Genomic DNA, 22,568 nt, shown 5'->3' on the forward strand with positions numbered 1-22,568 from the left:
GCGGCCTTGGACTCCTGGGCTCAAGTGATCCTCCCACTTCAGATTCCCAGTAGCTGCAACTACAGGCATGTGTCACTACCTGCTGAATCTTTCAAATGGTTTGATAATAGGTCTAAAAAGTAGGATGTATATATACAATGCCCACTTCTTAACTTCGCCTGTCATCTCTACTGGGCCATGTCCTACAACTTGTTTTTATTTTTATTTTTTTGAGACAGTCTTGCTTTGTTGCCCAGGCTGGAGTGCAGTGGTGCAGCTCAGCTCACTGCACCCTCCTCCTCCCAGGTTCAAGTGATTCTCCTGTCTTGGCCTCCTGAGTAGCTGGGATTACAGCATGAGTTACCACACCCAGATAATTTTTTTGTATTTTTAGTAGAAATGGGGTTTCACCATGTTGGCCAGGCTGGTCTTGAACTCCTGAACTCAGGTGATCTGCCCACCTCAGCCTTCCAAAGTGCTAGGATTACAGGTGTGAGCCATTGCACTCGGCCTTCTACAAGGTATAAATATACTCAAAGCCTAACCTTACTAATTCCCTCTCTTAACTCTGTATTTCTTTACAGCTATAGTTGCCATCTTCTCTCCTCTCTTCAAGGAAAGAGTATGTCTCCTGAAAAAACGGTGTGCATTCATTGTTTACACCTCTCATATCCCACTGAATGAGGGTAAAACATTTATTGGATACTCATTAAGTGCTAGGCACTGGAGTTAAAGATTATAACACAGTTCTCTTTTCTGAAACTTAGCATACAGCATAACTGGCTTCTCCAAACCTTTAAAATTTTAATCAGAACTCTTTATACAAATAATACATTGCCAGAACCTTAGTTTAAGCAAAACAGAACTTCTTCCTAAAGAAGGCTAAAAAAGCAAAAGGCTGGGCACATTGGCTCATGCCTGTAATCCCAGCTCTTGGGGAGGCCGAGGCGGGTGGATCACCTGAGGTCAGGAGTTCATAATGAGCCTGGCCAATGCAGCAAAACCCTGTCTCTTAAAAATACAAAAATTAGCTGGGCGTGGTGGTGTGTGTGTATGGCTTCAGCTTCTTGGGAGGCTTAGGCAAGAGAATTACTTAAACCCAGGAGATGGAGTGAACCGAGATCGTGCCACTGTACTCCAGCATGGGAGACAGAATCTTGTCTAAGGGCGGGGAGGGGGAGAAAAAGAACATAAAAAGACTTACCCCACAAGATTTAAGCTCCACAAGAGCAACAACTGTGCTTATCTTGTTCACCACTGTGTCGCTAGCAAATAGAAGTGTGCCTAGGAACACAGTCCTAGTAGATACTAAATATTTACTGGTTAACTGACTGAATGCATGACAGTGTCTTAACCTTCTCCCTTCTAAGATTCAATTTGGTTTTGTTAACTGTGTAGTTGATGACACCTTTATGACTACCCTGTTACGGAGACTGACAATAATCACAGACAAGAGAAAGAAATGGAAAAATCACCTTCTTTCCTCTCACTCTTTCCCATAAGAAAATCTTCGGTATAGGGTGTCATGTCCAAACGTAATGGGAAGGAAAAGTGTGTATTCACTTTTTCTTTCATCATCGTGACCATATTAAATGTATACCTCATAGTATTGAAACTCAAAATGCGAGGCAGTTTCTTAAAACATGCCCTGAGAGACAAGAAAAAAGAATAAAGATTATTTTTCACAAATACTTTAGTTTGATTTCTGTTATGCTATATCCATTTCAATTTTCAACTCAGAGTTAAAAAGTATAGTAGTCCCGTTATCTGTAGGTGATACCTTCTGAGACTCCCAGTGTCTGCCTGAAACTGAGGACAGTACTGAACTCCACACACACCATGGCTTCTCTTAAACAGACATACCTATGATAAAGTTCAATTTCTGAATTAGGCATAGCAAGAGATTAACAACAAGTATTAATAAAATAGAACAATTATAACAATATACTGTTCACAATTTCATAGATTTTAGCAACCTCATCATATGATTTTTTTTTTCTTTTCATATTAAGTTGAGAACTTTAAGGCATTTTACAGTGTCTCTTTGGTATAGCCCAACTGTTATGATCAATACTCTTGCACTTTGGTGGCAGTAAGTTAAATAAAGGTTTCTTGAATACAAGCAGTGCAATACTGCAAAAGTAACCAAAGGAGCTACTGAGTGACTAATGGACAAGTAGTGTATACACCATGGACATGCTGGACAAAGAGATGATTTACATCCCAGGTGGGAACTGTGCCAGATTTCATCTATGCTACTCAGTCTAGTGCGCAATTTAAAACTTAAGAATTATTTCTGAAATTTTCTATGTAATATTTTCAGAACATGCTTGTCTGTAGGTAACTAAAACTGCAGAAAACAAAACCACAGATAAGGGAGAGTAGACAAGTATTCTAAATCACATTCTTAAAACTATATAGTCAGTCCCTGAGCACTAGGCAGCAGCACTTCTGCTCCCCCTTTTCTCACGTCCCACCAGTAAAGGGCAGACCAATGCCTGGCAGCCACCCTCTAGCACCATGTCACAGAACAGAGCCCCTACCATGCAGGAGGAGAGCTGGCAGGGTTCCTGAGTAGAATTACACTGTAACAGTAATAGGAATGGGAGCAGTGTTCCAGCCTCAGTTTCTATTTCTACCAGTGACATGAAAAAGTACTGCTGGATGCCCAGCATGAGTATGGACAGAGTATCTCCAAGAGTTCTCACTGTGACAGGATACTGACAGATTCTGAAACAGATACCCATAGCATTGGAGAGAAAACAGCTCTCATGCTTCTGAAACGGATAGCCATAGCATTGGAGAGAAAAACAGCTCTCAGGCCAGGCATGGTAGCTCAGCACTTTGGAAGGCTAAGGTGGACAGACTGCTTGAGGCAAGGAGTTCAAGACCATCCTGGCCAACATTGCAAAACCACGTTTCTACTTAAAATATAAAAATCAGCCACGTATGGTACACGCATGCCTGTAATCCCAACTATTTGGGAGGCTGAGGCTGCAGTGAGTTGAGATCACACCACTGCACTCCAGCCTGGATGACACAGCGAGACTCTGACTCAAGGGAAAAAAAAAAAAAGAAAAAAGAAAGGCTGGGTATGGTGGCTGACGCCTGTAATCCCCAGCACTTTGGGAGGCTAAAGTGGGTGGATCGCCTGAGATCAGGAGTTCAAGACCAGCCTGACCAACACATTGGAATCCCGTCTCTATTAAAAATACAAAAAATTAGCTGAGTGTGGTGGCGAGCGCCTGTAATCCCAGCTACTCGGGAGGCTGAGGCAGGAGAACTGCGTGAACCGAGGAGGCAGAGGTTGCAGTGAGCCAAGATCGTGCTATTGCACTCCAGCCTGTACAACAAGAGCAAGACTCCATTTAAAAGAAAAAAATAAATAAATAAAAACTCAGACTGGACATAGGATTGGTTGAGTTAACGAGAAAATATTGCCCCCAAGGAGTTCTTCCCCTAAGCGCTTGCTGTGTGTTAACACACACAATTTTTACAACTTACAAGGAAGGTACTCTGTCCTATTTACACATTAAACAACCCAAGTGCACAACCACTCTCAGCATGAGAAACACAAGTATCATGAAGAAAGGGGCAGGGGCATATTCTCTGCAAAATTTCTGAAATTTTTTCTTCCATCTCTGCTGCTCTCTCATTTACTGACTGGAGATGTATATTGGAAGGTGCCTGACAACCTCCACCAGCACCTTTTGATGAGGAATTGGAATCTGGCTGTTCATTAGTGGGATTCTATTTGAACTTCCATATAGCTAACTGAGGAGCTGTTATGATCCTTGTATGGCTGCATCACTTGTGTTTATTTGTTCTGTAACTGCTGCATTCCTAATTTAGTAAAATCAAAGAACAGACCCTAAAATCAGACTGATCTATAATTATACTATGGAATCAATTAATAGGCAAGTCAGACTGATGAATATCTACTGTAAAAATTTGGTAGTAAATTTTCACTGGAGAGTAGTTATGAGTATAAATAATTTCAATATACTAATCATGATATATGTAGTAAAGATTATCTGTAATCTTAATTAGGTTAACAAACTTTATATTTCAAAAGAATGAGTAACATTGATATTAAAATCACTACTTTAAGGGGTTTGTCCAAAATAAATATTGTGGCCTTACATCACACTATTATAGAAAATATTATTTAATTTAAATGAATGCAGGTTGTCTACTAAAGATTACACATAACTATGCTAATTTTTCTTAGTAAATAGAAGCCAAGATATAACCACAAACTCAGCTGTACTGTTTATATACTAAACTATTCCTGTTTTTGCAGAATAAGGACTTCAGCCTCTGATCCTTAGGTAATCACTTTGGATGTTAGTCAGCTAGCTGTTCAGTATCTTTTTACTGTTCATCACTCTGCATTTGTGAATTTATTCCTATTCTTTGTCCTCAACTTTAGTGTGCTCCTAAATATCAACTTTATTCTAAGCAAATCTATGTCTACTTTAAAAAACTGCAAATGAAATCTTTGCCAAATCCTTCAGACTACTGTATTTACATATGGTTTAAAATCAAATGTCATAAAAACTTCTTGATGAAACCAGGACTCTTCCCCATTTGGACATTTTTTTCTTTCTACAAGATCCTTGTAGGCCAGGCACGGTGGCTCACGCCTGTAATCGCAGCACTTTGGGAGGCCGAGGTGGGCGGATCACGAGGTCAAGAGATCAAGACCAGTTGGGGAGAGAGAGCATGGGGAAATGCCACATAAAGGTGAAGGGGAGGAAGGCAGGAAATCACACTGCCATGCATGCACCTATGCAACAATCTTGCATGTTCTTCACATGTACCCCAAAACCTAAAATGCAATTAAAAAAAAAAAAGAGATCGAGACCATCTTGGTCAACATGGTGAAACCCCGTCTCTACTAAAAATACAAAAATTAGCTGGGCATGGTGGCGCACGCCTGTAGTCCCAGCTACTCGGGAGGCTGAGGCAGGAGAATTGCTTGAACCCAGGAGGTGGAGGTTGCAGTGAGTCGAGATTGAGCCACTGCACTCCAGCTTGGGTAACAAGAGTGAAACTCTGTCTCAAAAAAAAAAAAAAAAAGATCCTTGTTAGAAAGGCTGATCGTTTGATATAGTATATATATGCGACTGTGCATTTGCTTCATCTTTCTGTACTTAAATCAGTTGTTAAAATAAATCTAACATTTTAATTTCTTTAAAAAAAAAAATCAAACACACAACTTTTTCCATTCTGAAAAGCCTTTTATAAAGTCGAGATATGAAAAATAAAATGTTATGGTAGACTGTGGTAAATGCCATGATGAAGATGCAAAAGGGTGCTATGGAAGCATAAATAGGAGTCTCATCCATACTCCAGAGCCAAGGAGGTCTTTGGTTCGGAGTTTTCTTTTCTTCCCTAAATAACAGGAATCAAAATACTTATTTTTGTGAACCAGAATTGTGAAGTCTGGTTGTAATCCCTTATTAGATGAATGACCCTATACAAGTTACTTAACCTCTCTGAGCTTAATTGCTGGGCTGGAAAATGGAGATTATCTCCCCTGTACTATCTTTGAAACACTGCCTGGCAAAGAGCATTCCGTTAAGTGTCAACTGCTACTAAAACAACAACAAAAGCAGCAGCAGCAGTAAGTCAACTGGTCACCTAAATCTCATACCATAACATGTTGCTAGTCCAAGTTCAATGTAAACAAACAAAAATATACAAACTTGGATTTTAAAAAAGATGAATTTTAGGGAATAATTTTTCACTGCACATAAGGATCAAAAGAGGATTTATTTAAACCAAGAGCTTAGTCAAAAATAAAAAACGAATACGAAGTTAGGGAAACAAGGAATGAAAGATGTTACAGGTATAGGGAATAAAAAGTTCAAAAATTCACTATTTTAGATTATTTGGGAAACTGGCAAATGATTAAGTTTAACAGAGTCAAATGTATGTAACGATAAAGTGTAAACTTCATCCTAACAATTCTGAATAACTAATGAGCTTGTGGTGTAGGGTGAAAACATGCATTGTGTCAATGGATAAAAGAGATGAACAGATCCAGAAAGATGAAGACAGGTAGTACAGCTCAGCAAAGCATTCTCAACTAAGATGATTTGGGACTCAGTAGCACATCAGTAAAAAATCGGTACTATGGTGGTTGATAAATTACTCAGGTGGAATGAACAGATTGAGAAAACAAAAGGTTTGAAGATAGAGCAGAATATGATGATCCTGTTGAGGATAAGAAGCACTTTGTTCACTTCCTCACAACTGGCCCACTTCTGCTGAACACTTACTATGTTAGTACAGATATATTAAAAGTATGTTAAGAGCACAAATGACTGAATACCTGGGAGAGATGTGACAGGTATGTCAGGAAAACAGCAGAATCTTATCAGACAAAAGAAGGGGGTTGTAAGAATGACAAATTTATTCAATACATTCATTCCAATTAAAAAGATTCTCCAAATAATTTGGCTCAGACCCTTGACTATCTTTTAGTGACTCATTTATTATATTCTTCTACAGTAGTTAACGTTTTTTTTTCTTTTGCGCAACAGAGTCTTGCTCTGTCACCCAGGCTGGAGTGCAGTGGCGTGATCTTAGCTCACTGCAACCTCCGCCTCCTGGGTTCAAGCAATTCTCTTACCTCAGCCTCCCAAGTAGCTGGGATTACAGGTGCGTGCCACCTCACCCAGATAATTTTTTGTATTTTTAGTAGAGATGAGGTTTCACCATGTAAGTCAGCTTGGTCTCGAATTCCTGACCCGGTGATCCGTCCGCCTGAGCCTCCCAAAGTGCTGGGATTACAGGCATGAGCTACCGCGCTCAGCCTGTCAGTAGTTAACTTTTGAGTGACTCCATTTTATGTATGTCTCTACTTCTTACCCTAACCCAACTCTTAACATAAGAGTGGCTTCTTCATGTAACTGCCTGCACAGCTATGCTTTCATTTGACTGTGTCCACCTAATGATTTGTGCAACTACTACACTTTTTGAGATTAGAAAAATGAATACCATCCCTTTCAAATAAATAATGACATAGAAAAACCTCCTCTTAAGCAATTTTAGTGTCTTATTTGTATGACAGCTTTTTAATTTCTGCCTTCAAACAAGCTCAGATCTCATTATCTAGAAAAATCCTTTGTTTGAGCCCCAAGACACTTTCTGTCTACTATCTTCCTTGCTGTTTTATTGCCAAGCTGTTTTTTTTTTTTTTTTTTTTTTTTTTTTGAGACAGTCTTGCTCTATTACCCAGGCTGGAGTACAGTGGCACAATCTTGGCTCACTGCAAACTCTGTCTCCCAGGTTCAAGTGATTCTCCTGCCTCAGTCTCCCAAGTAGCTGGGACTACAGGCTTGAGCCACCATGCTTGGCTAATTTTTGCATTTTTAGCAGAAGCAGGGTTTTCACCATGTGGGCCAGGCTAGTCTCAAACTCCTGACCTCAGGCAATCCGCCCGCCTCAGCTTCCCAAAGAGCTGGGATTACAGGCATGAGCGACTGTGCACAACCTGTTGCCAAACTTTTAAACTGAATGATTTATGCTTGATTCCATGTGTCCTAACAATGCTGTTTCTATTCCTATAACCTGACAAAACCCATCACTAAACTACCTTCTAGAAAAATCCAATGCTTTTATTCAGCTGTCATTTTCTTTCATCTCTGTGAATTAAATTAATTGATTATCTTCTTGAGATTCTCTTCCCACTGTTTCGGTTACCATTTTATCCTAATTTTCTTTCTTTCCTTGCCTCTGTTCTGTCACTTTGTCCTCTGTACTTCTAGGTTGGCTTAGCTCTTAGTCTTTTCCAACAACTACATTATTTCTCAGGCAGATATTCTGATAGTTTCAGATAATCCTAAAATGTGGAGGGCAGTAATTTGATGCCATCATGTTACTAACCTTATTTTCTACTACTGTTGCCTGTGAATATGCTACTTAAAAATGCAGGCTGGTCTACTACTAGATTTTTTGCACATTCAAGGAGGACATTTCTACTTTGCTGCATTTGTTTCTAATAACTAATTGCATAAGATGCTCTTTTCAATCCAATTTCTATTTGTCTTTCAATGTAAAATTAAAATGTTTACTCAACTACTCTGTCCTAAACCTGCCATTTTATGGCCACTAAAAGCCTTCTGACCAGGTGCAGTGGCTTCAGGCCTGTAATCCCAGCACTTCTGGAGGCTAAGGTGGGTGGATTGTTTGAGCCCAGGAGTTCAAGACCAGCCTGGGCAACATGTGAATCCTGAAAGAACAATAAAGAAAACAGATTGTATAATGTTTGGCATGCATTAGTACAAGTATAGCAATTTTTTTTTTTGAGACAGGTTTTCATTTTATTGCTGAGGCTGGAGTACAATGGCACAATCATGGCTCACTGCAGGCTACCTCCCAGGCTCACGTGATCCTCCTGACTCAGTGTCCTGAGCAGCTGAGACTACAAGTACATGCCACCACATCTGACTAAGTTTTATAATTTTTTGTAGCTACTGTGTTTCCCTATGTTGCCCTCAAACTCCTGGGCTCAAGACCTGCCTTAAACTTCCAAAGTGCTGGGATTGCAGATGGGAGCCACTACATGTGTCTATAAGGCAACTTTTATTTGAAGTCAACTAAATTATTATTTTCCAACAAATTCTACTAAAACTGAAAGCTGAGGAAGAATATTTTTGATCAATGTACCAAAATATACATATCCAAAAATAATACCACCATACTGAAAGGGAAAGAAGAACCAGCTTGAATGTATTACAGTATAAACACTTATTTAACATTCTAACTCAACAGTTACTCCCAAATCTACCTCTACTCCAGAACTTTCTTGCCAAGCTCTAATCATAATAGCCAACTGCCTGCAGGATCTTTCTACCTGGATGCCCCAATGAGAACTCAAATTCAACTTGATTATCTCCCTGAAATTTGCTTATTTGTATCTTAGGAATCAGCATTGGGAAAGTTTCTTTATTCTGTGACTCCATGTCTTCACATGTAAAATGGGGATAATAAAAGTATCTACTGTAAAGGAATGTTGTGAGAATTAATTTGATGCAAGTTATCAGAATAGTGCTTAATAAAAAATACTTTGGAAAAGCAAGCTAGTACAAAAGTTCCTAGTTAGCTACTACAGAAAATCCCCAAAGTAATTCTTAAGTGGTGTGGTATTGTGAGTATCATGATAAAATCTTGTACCATCTTACTTAGGGTGTGAATCATCCCTTTGTCCAGCATATGTGTGCTACAGACATTACCCACCTGTTAGTCACTTAGCAGCTGTCTTATTACATAGGCTGTCATGGTATTGCAATGCTTGTGTTCAAGTAAGTTTTCTTTGACTTAATAACGGCTCTAAAGGGCAAGAATACTTTTGTATTTTAAACTTTATCATAGGTATGTTATGTACAGCAAAAAGCAGTATATATAGGGTTCAGTACAATCTGAGGTTTAAGACATCTACTGTGGAGTCTTGCAACATTTCCCTTGAGGATAAGGGGGTCCACTGTATTATCTAAGAAAATGCCACTAAAGCTAGACATTTGAGACTCAATACAGATAATGATGAAAATGATTAATGTCACTGTCATCCATGTTTCTGCTCCCAAAAATCTACAGTTTCAAGTTGAGTGATTCCATTTTCAAACAGCTCAAGTGTATGTCAAAATAAATTGTAATTCACTGAATAATAACATGAAAAGTTGCTCCATGAGACTGAGCTCCATGCAGCTGATTTTACCTTAATCATACAATTTTCATAAAAGTTTAATCTTAGTTTATCCTTAGTTTGTCTTTCACTTCTATGATGAAATGATAAAAGTAAGAAAATGATCAAAATCACATTTGAAAAAGCATACCTTTTCTCGGCTCGTACTTTCTTCCCACACTGAGAACAAGTATACATGTTATCACCTTCCAAAGTGTCTTTAATAGTAACTTCATCAAGAGATTCCTGTGTATAAAACCATATTTAAAAGTTTCACATTATTGTTTACAACATGGAAATATACAAAAGATGGCAATTTTGGCAAAATGCTCAGGAAAAAAAACCATTTTTTTTTTTTAAGGGAATCCTTAAATTTTAGCAGAAAACTGTTTTCCTCATATTAAGACATTCTATGAGTCTTAGTAACTTTTTCAAAGAGTTAATTAAAAATTTAAATTTTGACTGGGCAAAGAAAAAGCTTTATGATGGATCCTTAATTCTTATTTAAATGGTACAATAAAAAGAAAATACATAAAAACATGAAAAAAGTTAAAAAATCTCAAGATGACAAACATAAACCTGCTACACAAATAGTTAAAAGCATAAAGTAAAAAAATTATGTGCATTATTACTCACATAAATGTTTTTCATATCAGCCACTTGGCACCTCACAGTATAAAACTCTTCAGCAGTCTGACTAACATGTTCACAATCCTAATCAATTGACATAAAAAATTAGTAAAAATTAGTAAATTATAATATAAACAAAAACATATTAAGCTCTCCAAAAAGCAAATTATTATACCAGGATACTTACCAAGGATACAACATTGTTTGTAATTACACCTCCAAATAAACTTTTGACGGTATTTTTCTTTAATATAAAACAAACAAAAAACATGAAACTAATTAAAACAAGACGAATTTGTTCAAATTTCAAATAAACTTTTCAGTATTCTGATACTAACCAGTTCTGGAGACATTTCTTCAATTTTGGTAATCAGATCAGTAAAAAACTCCGTCATATCTTTCTGTTCCCCAGTATTCAGAGGCTGCTTATCCATAGTGTATGTTTTACAGAAAGGTCTAGGATTATATGCTTTGCATTCACTCTCCTGCAAAGAAAAAGAGAGGGGAAGATTCTAAGTGTCAGATAAAAGTAAGAAAATTACAAGTCCTTCAATGAACATGTAACAGAAATAAAGGAACAGGTAGTAAATCTACAAAGTTAGTTTTAAAATTCTCTCTTCTAAAATCTGTTTAATTATCATGGCATTTTTAGTTTAATGGTCTTGGTGCTAGAAGATTCTTAAATTACCTAGGATATTTATATTTGCAAGTCAAGGAATTTCTAGGAAGAAATCTGAGACTCAAACGACTCACGGCCAGGCATGGTGGCTCACACTTGTAATCTCAGCACTTTGGGAGGTTGAGGCAGGCAGATCATGAAGTCAGGAGATGGAGACCATCCTGGCCAAAATGGTGAAACCCCTTCTCTATTAAAAATACAAAAATTAGCTGTGTGTGGTGGCACGGGCCTGTAATCTCAGCTACTCAGGAGGCTGAGGCAGGAGAATCGCTTGAACCAGGGAGTTAGAGGTTGCAGCGAGCCGAGATTGCACCACTACACTCCAGCCTGGCGACAGAGCGAGACTGCCTCAAAAACAAAAACAAAAACAAAAACAAGCTGGGCGCAGTGGCTCACACCTGTAATCCCAGCACTTTGGGAGGCTGAGGTGGGTGGATCACCTGAGGTCAGGAAACGAGACCCGCCTGACCAATATGGTGAAACCCTATCTTTAAAAAAAAACAAAAACCCACAACTCATATCTATATTGCAAAGCATAAAATACAAAGCATTTACAGGCTGAATAAACTTTCCCAGAAACTGAACTTTGTTTCAACAGCTTTTAAAATAGTAATTTAAACCAGTATTTTTCTATTTGTCAATTCAAATGGCATGTTCCAACTCTGTTAAAAGGAGATGAAAAGCCAGGTGTGGTGGCTCATGCCTATAATCCCAGCACTTTGGAAGGGTGGGGAAAGTGGACTGCTCGAGCCCAGGAGTTCAGCACCAGCTTGGGCCACATAGTGAGATCCTGTGTGTACAAAAAATAAAAGCCAGGCATGGTGGTACACGCCAGTGGTTACAGGCAGTGGGGCGATGTCAAGGTTGCCACGAGACAAGATGGCACCACTGAACTCTGGCCTGGGTGACAGAGTGAGACCCTGTCTCAAAAAAAAAAAAAAAAAAACAGTGAAAAATACAGAAAGAAGTATGACACAATCCCTGTCCTCAAGATTTAACAGGTGAGAAAAGTAACATATACATGAGGTAGAAACAACAGAGAAGCATGGTGACTTGGAATACTCTGGTTAACCTGTGGAATAGATAGTCTCTTACAGAGGTAAAAATCAACCTGACTCTTGAAAAATCAGTATCAGAAGAAAATGGAGAAGATTGACACAGGCATAAACAGTGGCAGAAATAAACCCAAAGCAATGAAGCAGCAGGGCAATGGACTCCAAATGGAGAAGGGTAAGATAGGAGGTTGAAGGGTAGTGGCAAAAAACACAGAAGGTGTGTGCCATGGTGATGAACTCGAGTACCATTCTGTTCATAATTAAGATTCACTCAAGAGTTTTAAGCAGAAGAATAACACAGTAAGGTTTACTATCTTCTTTTCTTTTTTTCAAGACAAAGTCTCACTCTGTTGCCCAAGCTGGAGTGCAGTGGTGCAATCTCAGCTCACTGCAACCTCTGCCTCCTGGGTTCAAGCGATTCTCCTGCCTCAGCCTCCCGAGGAGCTGGGACTACAGGCACGTGCCACCATGCCTGGCTGATATTTGTATTTTTAGTAGAGACAGGGTTTCACCATGTTGGCCAGGCTGGTCTTGAACTCCTGACCTCGTGATCTGCCTGTGTCAGCCTCCCAAAGTGCTAGGATTACAAGTGTGAGCCACCACACCCGGCTGATTTACTATCTCTTTTTAAAAGACTGATCACTTTTATAGTCTTAGGGATTATAATTAAGGGATATAACGAAAAATCAGCTAGCATAAAAGGGGGTGACTTTGTAACAGGAAAAGGGATTAGACACAACAGATTCTTCAAAGGACAAATTAACAGAATGTAGACAACTGAGATGTTGTAATGACTTTTAAATTATTATGACAAATAGCAGAGACAACTGACATAGGGCCAGGCGTGGTGGCACACGCCTGTATTCCCAACATGTTCGGAAGCCGAGGCGGGCAGATCACTTAAGGTCAGGAGTTCGGGACCAAACATGGTGAAACCCTGTCTCTACTAAAAATAGAAAATTTAGCCGGGCGTGGTGGTGTGTGTACCTGTAGTCCCAGCTACTCGGGAGGCTGAGGCAGAAGAATCACTTGAACCTAGGAGGTGGAGGTTGCAGTGAGCTGAGATCATGCCACTGCACTCCAGCCTGGGTGACAGAGCAAGATTGACTCAAAAAAAGAAAAAGAAAACGGTACATAGTCATGACAAAGCTAGTTCAAACTAACTCCATTTAACGTTTTAGCTTTTTTTTACAGGGTACACCTAATTTGTTTCCCTCTATGTTTCTTTTTTTTTGAGACAGAGTCTCACTCTGTCACCCAGACTTGAGTGTAATAGTGAGATCTCAGCTTGCTGCAACCTCTGCCTCCTGGACTCAAGCGGTCCTCCCTTCTCAGCCACCCAAGTAGCTAGGACTACAAACATGCACCACCATGTCTGGCTAATTTTTTGTAACATTTTCAGTAGAGATAGGGTTTCACAATGTTGCCCAGGCTGGTCTCGAACTCTTGAACTCAAGCCATCAACCCACTTTGGTCTCCCAAAATGCTAGAATTACAGGTGTGAGCCATAGTGCCTGGCCTAGTCTCCGTGATTCTTAAACATACCATTAAATATGTAAACATTTTCTGAAGCTCCAGAAGAGTCGTCTTGTGCTTCATATCCTCTGAATACTGTAAATCAGAGAAAACACCATTAAAAACACATTGATGGAAGTATATTAGACATTCTAGCAAAGAAAGTCTTGCAATGTGCACTGTATCTGTTTTCATTCTTTTGGCTATATAAAGGAAACACACTGACACATTCAATTATTTCTTTAGGAATTATAGCATTAAAAATTGTAATACATTTTTGTTATATAAATACAGCCATCACTATCATATAAGGAAACTGAAGAGAGATTTTTAAAAATCACTTTCTAAGTTAACCCTTATTTAGTACAATGCTGATGATTTCTAAGAATGCAAGAATGAAAAACACTTCAGGTACAATCAAAGTTGTCTACCACAAGCAAGCCTACACATAAAAAATATTTTGAATATTAACAAATGACATCTCATCATCATTCCTTCGTATCTTTACTTTTTCTGAAACAATATATTCTTCACACTGAAGAGGAATACCAGCCAAGAACTTTGAAAACTGTCTAAATATTCAACTATTAATAACTCAAATTCAGGAATCTGATTAGACTCACTCACAAGAGACTTAATATTGAACACCAAGCCTTACAGGAGATTCATATTCATGCAAGGCATTTATTAGACAAATTCTACCTAATTCAAGTATTAAATCTATAAAGTAGATATTATCCTCATTACAAATTACCTCTCATTACTTTGAAAGTCTTGTGGAATAATAAGCGTCCACATCTCAAGAGTATACATTAGTTATTTTTACCAGCTTTATGGAAGTAAGCCTGCAAGTAATATGGCTCTGCTGTTTAGCAGCTTATAATCAAATTAAGGTCAAGGTATGTACTAAAACAGAAATGTGTTCAGCATATAACTACTATAAAATTATATGATATTAAATGCAACAGGAATTGAATAAAGGGAATCAAAAAAATTGGCAAAATAACTACAGTGCACTCCTGTTACATGAGGCTTAGTATTTCATACTATGAAAAAAGTCACACAAAATGACATTCTCCAATGTATCAAAGTATTGATTCAGAACACAAAAAAAGTCAGGAATAAAGACCTGGATTTATATTTTTATTATTAGAGAATAAAGTATTGGCTGGCTAAAGAAAAGAGCTGCCTACATTTGTTAAAAGTCAAGCAACAAGGGAATTTCAATGTGCAATTTAAAAATACATACATAGCCTGCATCTATAAGTATTTACTACTTAAAAAAAAAAATGTGTTCACACCCATTAGGGTAACTATTATTAAAACAGAAAATGACAAGTATTAGCAAGGATGTCGAGAAATTAAAAGCCTTGTGCATGTAAAATGGTGTAAGCCCTGTGGAAAACGTATGGCTATTCTTCAAAAAAATTAAACAGAGAATTCCCGTAAGATCCAACAATTCCACTTCTGGGTATATAACCAAAAGAAAAGCAGGAACTCAAACATGTTTGTATACCCATGTCCATAACAGCATTACTGAGAACAGCCAAAAGGCCAAAGCAGACCAAGCATCCACTGACAAGTGAAATAATAAACAAAATGTGGTATATAAATACAATAAAATATTATAGCCTTAAAAAGGAAAGAACTTCTGATACACACAATAATATGGATAACCCTTGAAGATATCCTAAGTGAAATAAGCCACTCATAACCAGTCACAAAAGGACTGATATTACATGACTCCACTTATATGAAGTACCTGAAACAGTCAAATTCATAGAGATGGAAAGCAGAATAGTGGTTGCAAGGGGTGAGGGAGAATGGAGAGTTAAGTGTTTAACGAGTTTTTGTTGGGAACATGAAAAAGTTCAAGATGGAATGGTGGTGATGGCTGCAAAATAATGTGAATGTATTATTCCATGAACTGTACATATATATACATGGCTAAAATGATGAATTTTATGTTGTATATATTTTACCACAATTAGAATTAGAATATGTGTAGCTTTCTTTAAACTTTCTGTGAGCATCAGAAAAGTGAACAATTTAAATAACTGAACCGTTCATCTTAAGAATCAAGTGCCTACTTTCCAGAATCCTATCAAATTCTGTTAAGATTTTTCTATGTACATAGGTCTACATTTTTTAATTTTTTACTCCTATTTTAGGTTCAGGGGTACATACACAGGTTTCCTATACAGGTAAACTGTGTGTCACAGAGATTTGCTATACAGATTATTCTATCACCCACGTGATAACTGTACCAACAGGTAGTTTTTCGATCCTGACCCTCTTCCTACACTCCACCCTCAGGTAGGACCCAATGTCTATTGTACCCTTGTGTCCATATATACTCAATATTTAGCTCCCACTTATAAGTAAGAATGTATGGTATTTGGTTCCCTGTTCCTGTGTGTATTCACTTGGGATTATGGCCTCCAGCTCCATGTATGTTGTTGGAAAGGACAGGGTCTTGTTCTTTTTTATGCGTAGTATTCCATGCTGTATATGTACCACATTTGATCTAGTCCACTGTTGATGGGCACGTAGGCTGATTCCACGTCTTTGCTATTATGAACAGTGCCATAGTGAACACGCACATGGCAGTGTCTTTATGGTACAATGATTTATATTCCTTTGGGTATATACACAATGAGATTGCTGAGCCCAATAGTAATTCTGTTTTAAGTTCTTTCAAAAATTGCCAAGCTGCTTTCTACAATGACTGAACTAATTTACATTTCCACCAGCAGTGTATATGCATTCCCCTTCCATTGCAACACTGCCAGCGTCTGTTATTTTTTGACTTTTTATTAACAGCTATTCTGACTGGTTTGAGATGGTATCTCACTGGGGTTTAGTTTTTTTATTTCTCTGATCAAAAATATTGAGCATTGCTTCATATGCTTATTGGCCGCATGTATGTCTTCTTTTGAAAAGTGTCTGTTCATGTCCTCTGCCCACTTTTTTTTTTCTTATATAGAGTCTCGTTTTGTCATCCAGACTGTAGTGTAGTGGCACAATCTCGGCTCACTGCAACCTCCGCCCCCTGGGTTCAAGTGACTCTCCTGCCTCAGCATCCCGAGTAGCTGGGACTATAGGTGTGCACTACCATGCCTAATTTTTGTATTTTTGGTAGAGGCAGGGTTTCACCATTTTGGCCAGGCTGCTTTGCCTACTTTTTAATGGGGTTGTTTTTGCTTGTAAATTTAGGTTTTAACTAAAAATACCATTTATGAGACCTACTCACATTCAGCACATCTGAGTGTTCCATTTCTACTAATTCCCAGAAGTGTTAATAGCTTTAAAGGTGGTTATCAATATGAACGAGAAAACCAAGAAGCATGGCCAAGTTGCCAACAAGAAAGAAAACCACTGAAAACATGCTCCTTTGATAACTGCTTTTATAAGATTATGCAGATAGGTTTAACAAATTTATTCAGAAGTATTTCCATAAACTAAATGAACTAATTATTCAACTACTTTTAGTCATAATGAACAGAGATTGTAAATTTTAAAATATCAATAACTAAAGCCAAAAAACCCAGAACCACTTGAGTAAACTATAAACTGGAGACTTTAAAGACTAACTTAAACATAATAAAAAATTCAGATAAAGTATATAAAGCACCGCAATACTTTAAAAGGGAAAAAAAAAAAAAAAACAGGACAAAAGATAATGTGATAAGGCCAGGCTTGGTGGCTTTACACCAATAATCCCAGTACTTTGGAAGGCCAAGGTGGAAGCATCTCTTGAGCTCAGGATTTGAGACCATCCTGGGCAACACAGTGAGATCCTGTCTCTACAAAAAGTAAAAGTAAAAAAATAAGCCAGGTATGGTGATGTATGCCTGTAGTCCCAGCTACTCAGGAGGCTGAGGTGGCAGGATCACTTGAGCCCAGGTGGTCAATGCTATGGTGAGATATGTTCATGCCACTGCACTCCAGCCAGGGTGACAGTGAGGCCTGCCTCAAAAAAATAAAAATAAAAAAATCCGAGAGCAAGTATAAAGGAAGTTCATTTAAAAACTAGAAAAGCAGTGCAAAAGGCAAATTAAACAATAGCCCATGGTGAGTCAGGCATGGTGGCTTACACCTGTAATCCCAGCACTTTGGGAGGGTGAGATGGGAGAATCGCTTGAGGCCAGGAGTTGGAGACCAGCCTAGTCAACAGAGACCCACCCCTCTCTCTATTATTTTAAAAAACAAACAAAAATAGCTCATGACAAAAAAGAATGAAAACTAAAAAGTGAATAAAAATAACATGAAAAAGAGCTTACACAAACAAATTAGGTCCACAATCAGATTCACTTTGGGATAAATATAAAATAAGCTCTGATTCTGGTGACACTTCTCTATGTGGATTCAGAATTTGCTTATTTTTTATGTAATCAAAATATGTGTTTTTTTTTGTTTTTCACTCTCATATGTTCTCCCAGTGAATGTATTTATTTTTACTGACAATATAATATTCATTGTATACACTGAGTATGTATATTCCATAGCTGTGTTTTCCTTTGAAAACTAAATTGTACTGTAGCATTACGAGTAATCTACTAAAATGTAAAAATAAGTAAAATACACATTAGCTAGTTACTGGAATCAAATTTACTCTTATTTATTCACAAATTATTTTTTCAAACATTTACTACATTGAAATAAAAATTTATCAACAAAATACTAAAATCTGATTTATAATTTTGATTTTTAAAGTGAGGAAAATTCTACCTTGGCAGTGAAGACAGCCTGTCTTGCCTCAGGTATCATATAAAGTTGCTGAATAGTAGAAGCCAAGTAACAAGTAGCTCCAAGATTAGTAAGGCCAACAAATCTACATTCAGCACGAACATCTTCATGAGGCCAGTAGTCCCATTTATAAGGTGCATGGGCTGCTGAACAAAGAGGGAAGAAAAGATTCCCCCAAACACACTATTAAACATAATGTATTTTGCTTACATTAATAGCCTCTGCCACCATTAGTTACCTCATTAATATATGTAGATTATACATGATAATTTTTTAAATAAGGAAAGAATACACAGGAAAACTAATTTATTCTCTAAAAATTCAATACTTTTAAAATTTGATTTTACTTGGCACCAAATTATTTTTACAAAAAAGGCTAAAGTAATAAAAATGCATATAAAACGGTCCTTCACATCAATGTTTACTTTTTAACTTTAATAACATCCTACGAATAATCATTTATAATGTTAAAATGTGTGAAGAACAGATTGTTTTGTAAACAGTGCCTTCAAAATCTTGTTTCCGAATTCAAAATGCATAAAGATGGAAGGAAAAGAAGAATGCTTACACTGCATGTGTTGTGCCATAACCCAGTTGTGTATTAGCCTGTAGTTCTCAACAGACCCCTTTACCATCTCTACTAACAAATCGTAAGCAGCAGCTCTTGAAGAATGTGATTTGCACTTTGGCTGTTGTCGATCCTTTAGACTTGGCAACAAAAACAAAAGATTGAAGATATCTCTTAAAAATTCCTGGGGGAGTAAAAGGAAACGTTACATTACCTAAACGGAGATATTAATCACATTCCAAATATAGTTCACATATAAACAGAATGACAAGCTACAATTCACTAAGCTACTCAAAAACTTACAGCAGCATGATATACCATCATCTGAAAGTCTTCCCAATGTTCATTTCTCTTAGAGAAAACGAAGGCGGCAGCAATCATCTTTTACTCTCTCCTTTTTGATACCTAATAAGCTCATTGTTAGACTCTTCATGTACAATGTTGTTATTTTTCTATTCCATTAAGTGATGTAAAGTTTTTGTTAAGGCCTCATTACTCCCTTGACAAGTCTTACTGGCTCCTCTGCATTAATTTTCCCCTTACTTCGCTCTACTAACAAATAATAGCAACAATACAGGGATAAAAGCAGCAGTTTACTCATACTGTTGAAAGGCAGTACTGTTGTACTTTTTCAAAAATCTAGTCTGTTTGAGAAAGTGGGTGCTGGGTTTTCTTTTCGAATTGGTACTTTGCTATTTTACCAAGTTATCACCCTCACACATCCCAAATAGTACTACGGTACATTGTTCTGGAATATAAAACCTCCTGAGGTACTGTGCAGAAAAGAGAAAACATAGGTAGACTAGACTCTTGCTACCCATAGAAAAGTTGGCCTTTGCCTAGAGTCTGCAAATATCAATGGTAAGTAAACAGCTCCCTACACTGATACAAAACTTCCTAAGTGAAAAAAGTGGCTCACCGTGCGTAACTGGGGTTTATGCTAAAGACCTGTTTTCCTTTCAGGAGTCTGGAATTTGGGCAACTATAGTCAGTTACACAGGCACGATGTGCCTACATGACCCACTCTGTGATAAAACCCAGGACTCCTAGGCTCAAGAGAACTTTCTTGGTAGACAATACATCACGTGTTGTCACACTCACTGAGCACATCTTATAGAACCCCAATGAAAAAAAAAAACTCTTGAAAAGTTACACCTGGCTTCCTCCAGACTTTGCCTTAGCACCTTTTTCTTTTGATGATTTTGCTTTGTATCATTTTGCTGTAATAAATCTTAGCCATGAGTATGACTATATGCTGAGTCCTGTGAGTCAGTGAATCAAGAAACCTGGGAGTGGTCAGGAGAACTCTTGAAAGAGGTATCAAAAAGGGAAATTTTTGAAATATTTTTCCACAGTGACCTCACTTCTTTCATCTCACTATTGTTAAAGGATGTGTAATTCATAGTTCTTAGCAAAGTTCAGCTAGGAAATATGGAAAGTAATTAAGGGCTTTTTATGTGTATGTGAGACAGAGTCTCACTCTGTCACTCAGGCTACAGTGCAGTGGTGTGACTTCAGCTCACTGCAGCCTCCGCTTCCTTGGTTCAAGGGATTACTGTGCCTCCGCCTCCCGAGTGGCTGGGATTACAGGAACGCACCCCCATGCCCGGCTAATTTTTGTATTTTTAGCAGAGATGGGGTTTCGCCACGTTGGCCAGGCTGGTCTCAAACTCCTGAGCTCAAGCGATCCACTGCCTTGGCCTCCCAAAGTGCTGGCATTACAGATGCAAGCCATTGTGCCTAGCCCAGTTTACAATATTTTATTACAGCAGCCTGAACTAAGACACTAATGCTTTTAGATACCAAAATAATTTCCTGTGCCCACAATAGATGGCCACCTAGTTTCTCCTATACTTCCTAAAACAAAGGCCAAACTGAACCAACCAATTTTCTGCATGAAACCAGTGCTTCCCTATGACTTAATTTTTGCTCATATTCTTTCTTATGACCTGTTTCCCTGACTTTTCTACCTAAGAAAACCTACCCACTAAAATGGGTGTATCTGGCCAGATGTGGTGGCTCACGCCTGTAATCGCAGGACTTTGGGAAGATGAAGTGGGCAGATCACCTAAGGTCAGGAATTCGAGACCAGCATGGCCAACATGGTGAAACCCTGCCTCTACTAAAAATACAAAAATTAGCTGGGTGTGGTGACACGTACCTGTAATCCCAGCTACTGAGCAGGCTGAGGCAGAAGAATCACTTAAACCTGGGAGGTGGAGGTTGCAGTGAGCCGAGATCACACCACTGCACTCCAACCTGGGAGAAGCTGTATCTTCCTCAAAGTTGTTCCTAATCACGTCAATGCAATCTGATCTTCCAAATCTCTGATGATCTCTCTTTAATAACTATTATTTCCATGAGTTACAAATATCATGAACAGCCATAATTTGTAAGGATACAAGCAAATTTTGCATAATACAAATGTACTATTTGACTGTCAGTTCTAAGAACCAGATCTGAGTTGCAATCATCCATTTGCTCAACATAGTTTTTAGATACTACGCAAGGAATCAGAGATAAGAATGATACTCATACTTTAAAAGAGGAAGAAGAAAAGAAGAATGAAAAAGGAGGAAGAAAAAGGAAGGGAGGAGGAGAAAGAAAAAGGAAGAAAGAAGATCAGCACCACTGGAAAGGTAGAAGAAAGAGGAAAAAGGAGGGGGAAGGAGGAGGAAGCAGTAGTAGTGATACTGGTAGTATACTGATGACAAATTGTCATGCAGCTGTAAAGTGTAAAATATTTATCCTAAGGCTCTTTATAATCATTAATGTAGAAGAGATTTTAAATATCTTAGAGTTAAGGTATATTTTCCTTAATATAACAACAAAACCAACTGCCTTCAATACCGCTACTCGGATATCTAATTGACATTTCAAATTTAACATGTCCAAAACAGTACTCTTGATTTTACCACCCGTTACCCTCTCCAATTTCTGAGTTTTCCTTTTCTTAATAATTGGCATTATCATTCCCTTAGCTTCTCAGGCTTAAAATTTAGGAGTCATTCTTTATTAACCTCTCTCAAACCCAACAAATCAATCCAAATCTGAGACCTGTGAGCTCTACTTTCAATAAATATTCAAGTCCAACCACTTTTCACCATTGTCCCTCTCTGGAACCACTGAAAAACTTCCTAACTGGATCCCTTGACTCATACATTTGCCCTCTGAGTTTGCCCATAGACAATTTTCCAACTAGAGTATGAGTAAGCCCTTTAAAATCTTAATTCAGGTCATATCTCTCCTGTACAAAAGATTCTAGAGTTTTCCCTTAACACCGAAACCAAAGGAAAATTACAATTTGACTACAAGAACATAAAGGCCTTTTCAATAAAGAATCCTAAAAACAACTAATATTACTCTAAATGTTTTAGAAAAAATTTGGTGAAGAAATGGAAAGAGTAAAACTTGTAAAAGAGGAAGTAATGGAATTACTTGCAGATGATTGTGATATGAGTCTGCTTGAGGAAAATAAAAAAACAAACAAACAAACAAGAATTACTTGCAGATAACCAAAAACAAGTAAGAACCAAAGGCAACACTAACAGCTGAAGACAACTGAAAACAGTCTACCAACAAGTCAATTTTAGATGGCCTGAACAAATTTATACACAAATTCTTACTATACAAAAATGACAAGTTAAAAAACAGTAAGCAAAGATTCCATATCAATTTATCAACAAAAAGGACAAAACT

The 22,568-nt window shown here is 37.8% G+C and overlaps 1 protein-coding gene and 1 pseudogene across 4 annotated transcripts in view; one reads left to right on the forward strand and one right to left on the reverse strand.

Annotated features, from left to right (window-relative positions):
- Positions 1–22,568, reverse strand: part of USP34 (ubiquitin specific peptidase 34) — a 292,847-nt gene that overhangs the window by 66,410 nt on the left and 203,869 nt on the right. For all 4 annotated transcript variants that reach the window (XM_064364160.1, XM_064364157.1, XM_064364159.1 and 1 more), the window contains 8 exons: positions 18,870–19,053; positions 18,284–18,444; positions 13,583–13,648; positions 10,642–10,788; positions 10,491–10,547; positions 10,310–10,387; positions 9,825–9,919; positions 1,455–1,627 (listed from right to left, as the gene is read on the reverse strand). In XM_064364160.1, the coding sequence (XP_064220230.1) occupies positions 1,455–1,627; positions 9,825–9,919; positions 10,310–10,387; positions 10,491–10,547; positions 10,642–10,788; positions 13,583–13,648; positions 18,284–18,444; positions 18,870–19,053 (961 nt within the window). The remainder of the gene's footprint in view (positions 1–1,454; positions 1,628–9,824; positions 9,920–10,309; positions 10,388–10,490; positions 10,548–10,641; positions 10,789–13,582; positions 13,649–18,283; positions 18,445–18,869; positions 19,054–22,568) is intronic.
- LOC135269725 (BCL2/adenovirus E1B 19 kDa protein-interacting protein 3-like) lies at positions 2,500–3,693 on the forward strand (annotated as a pseudogene).

Source organism: Aotus nancymaae, unplaced genomic scaffold (assembly GCF_030222135.1).
Source record: "Aotus nancymaae isolate 86718 unplaced genomic scaffold, 86718_ANA_hifiasm-v0.15.2.pri h1tg000057l, whole genome shotgun sequence".
In the NCBI taxonomy this organism is placed as follows: Eukaryota; Metazoa; Chordata; class Mammalia; order Primates; family Aotidae; genus Aotus; species Aotus nancymaae.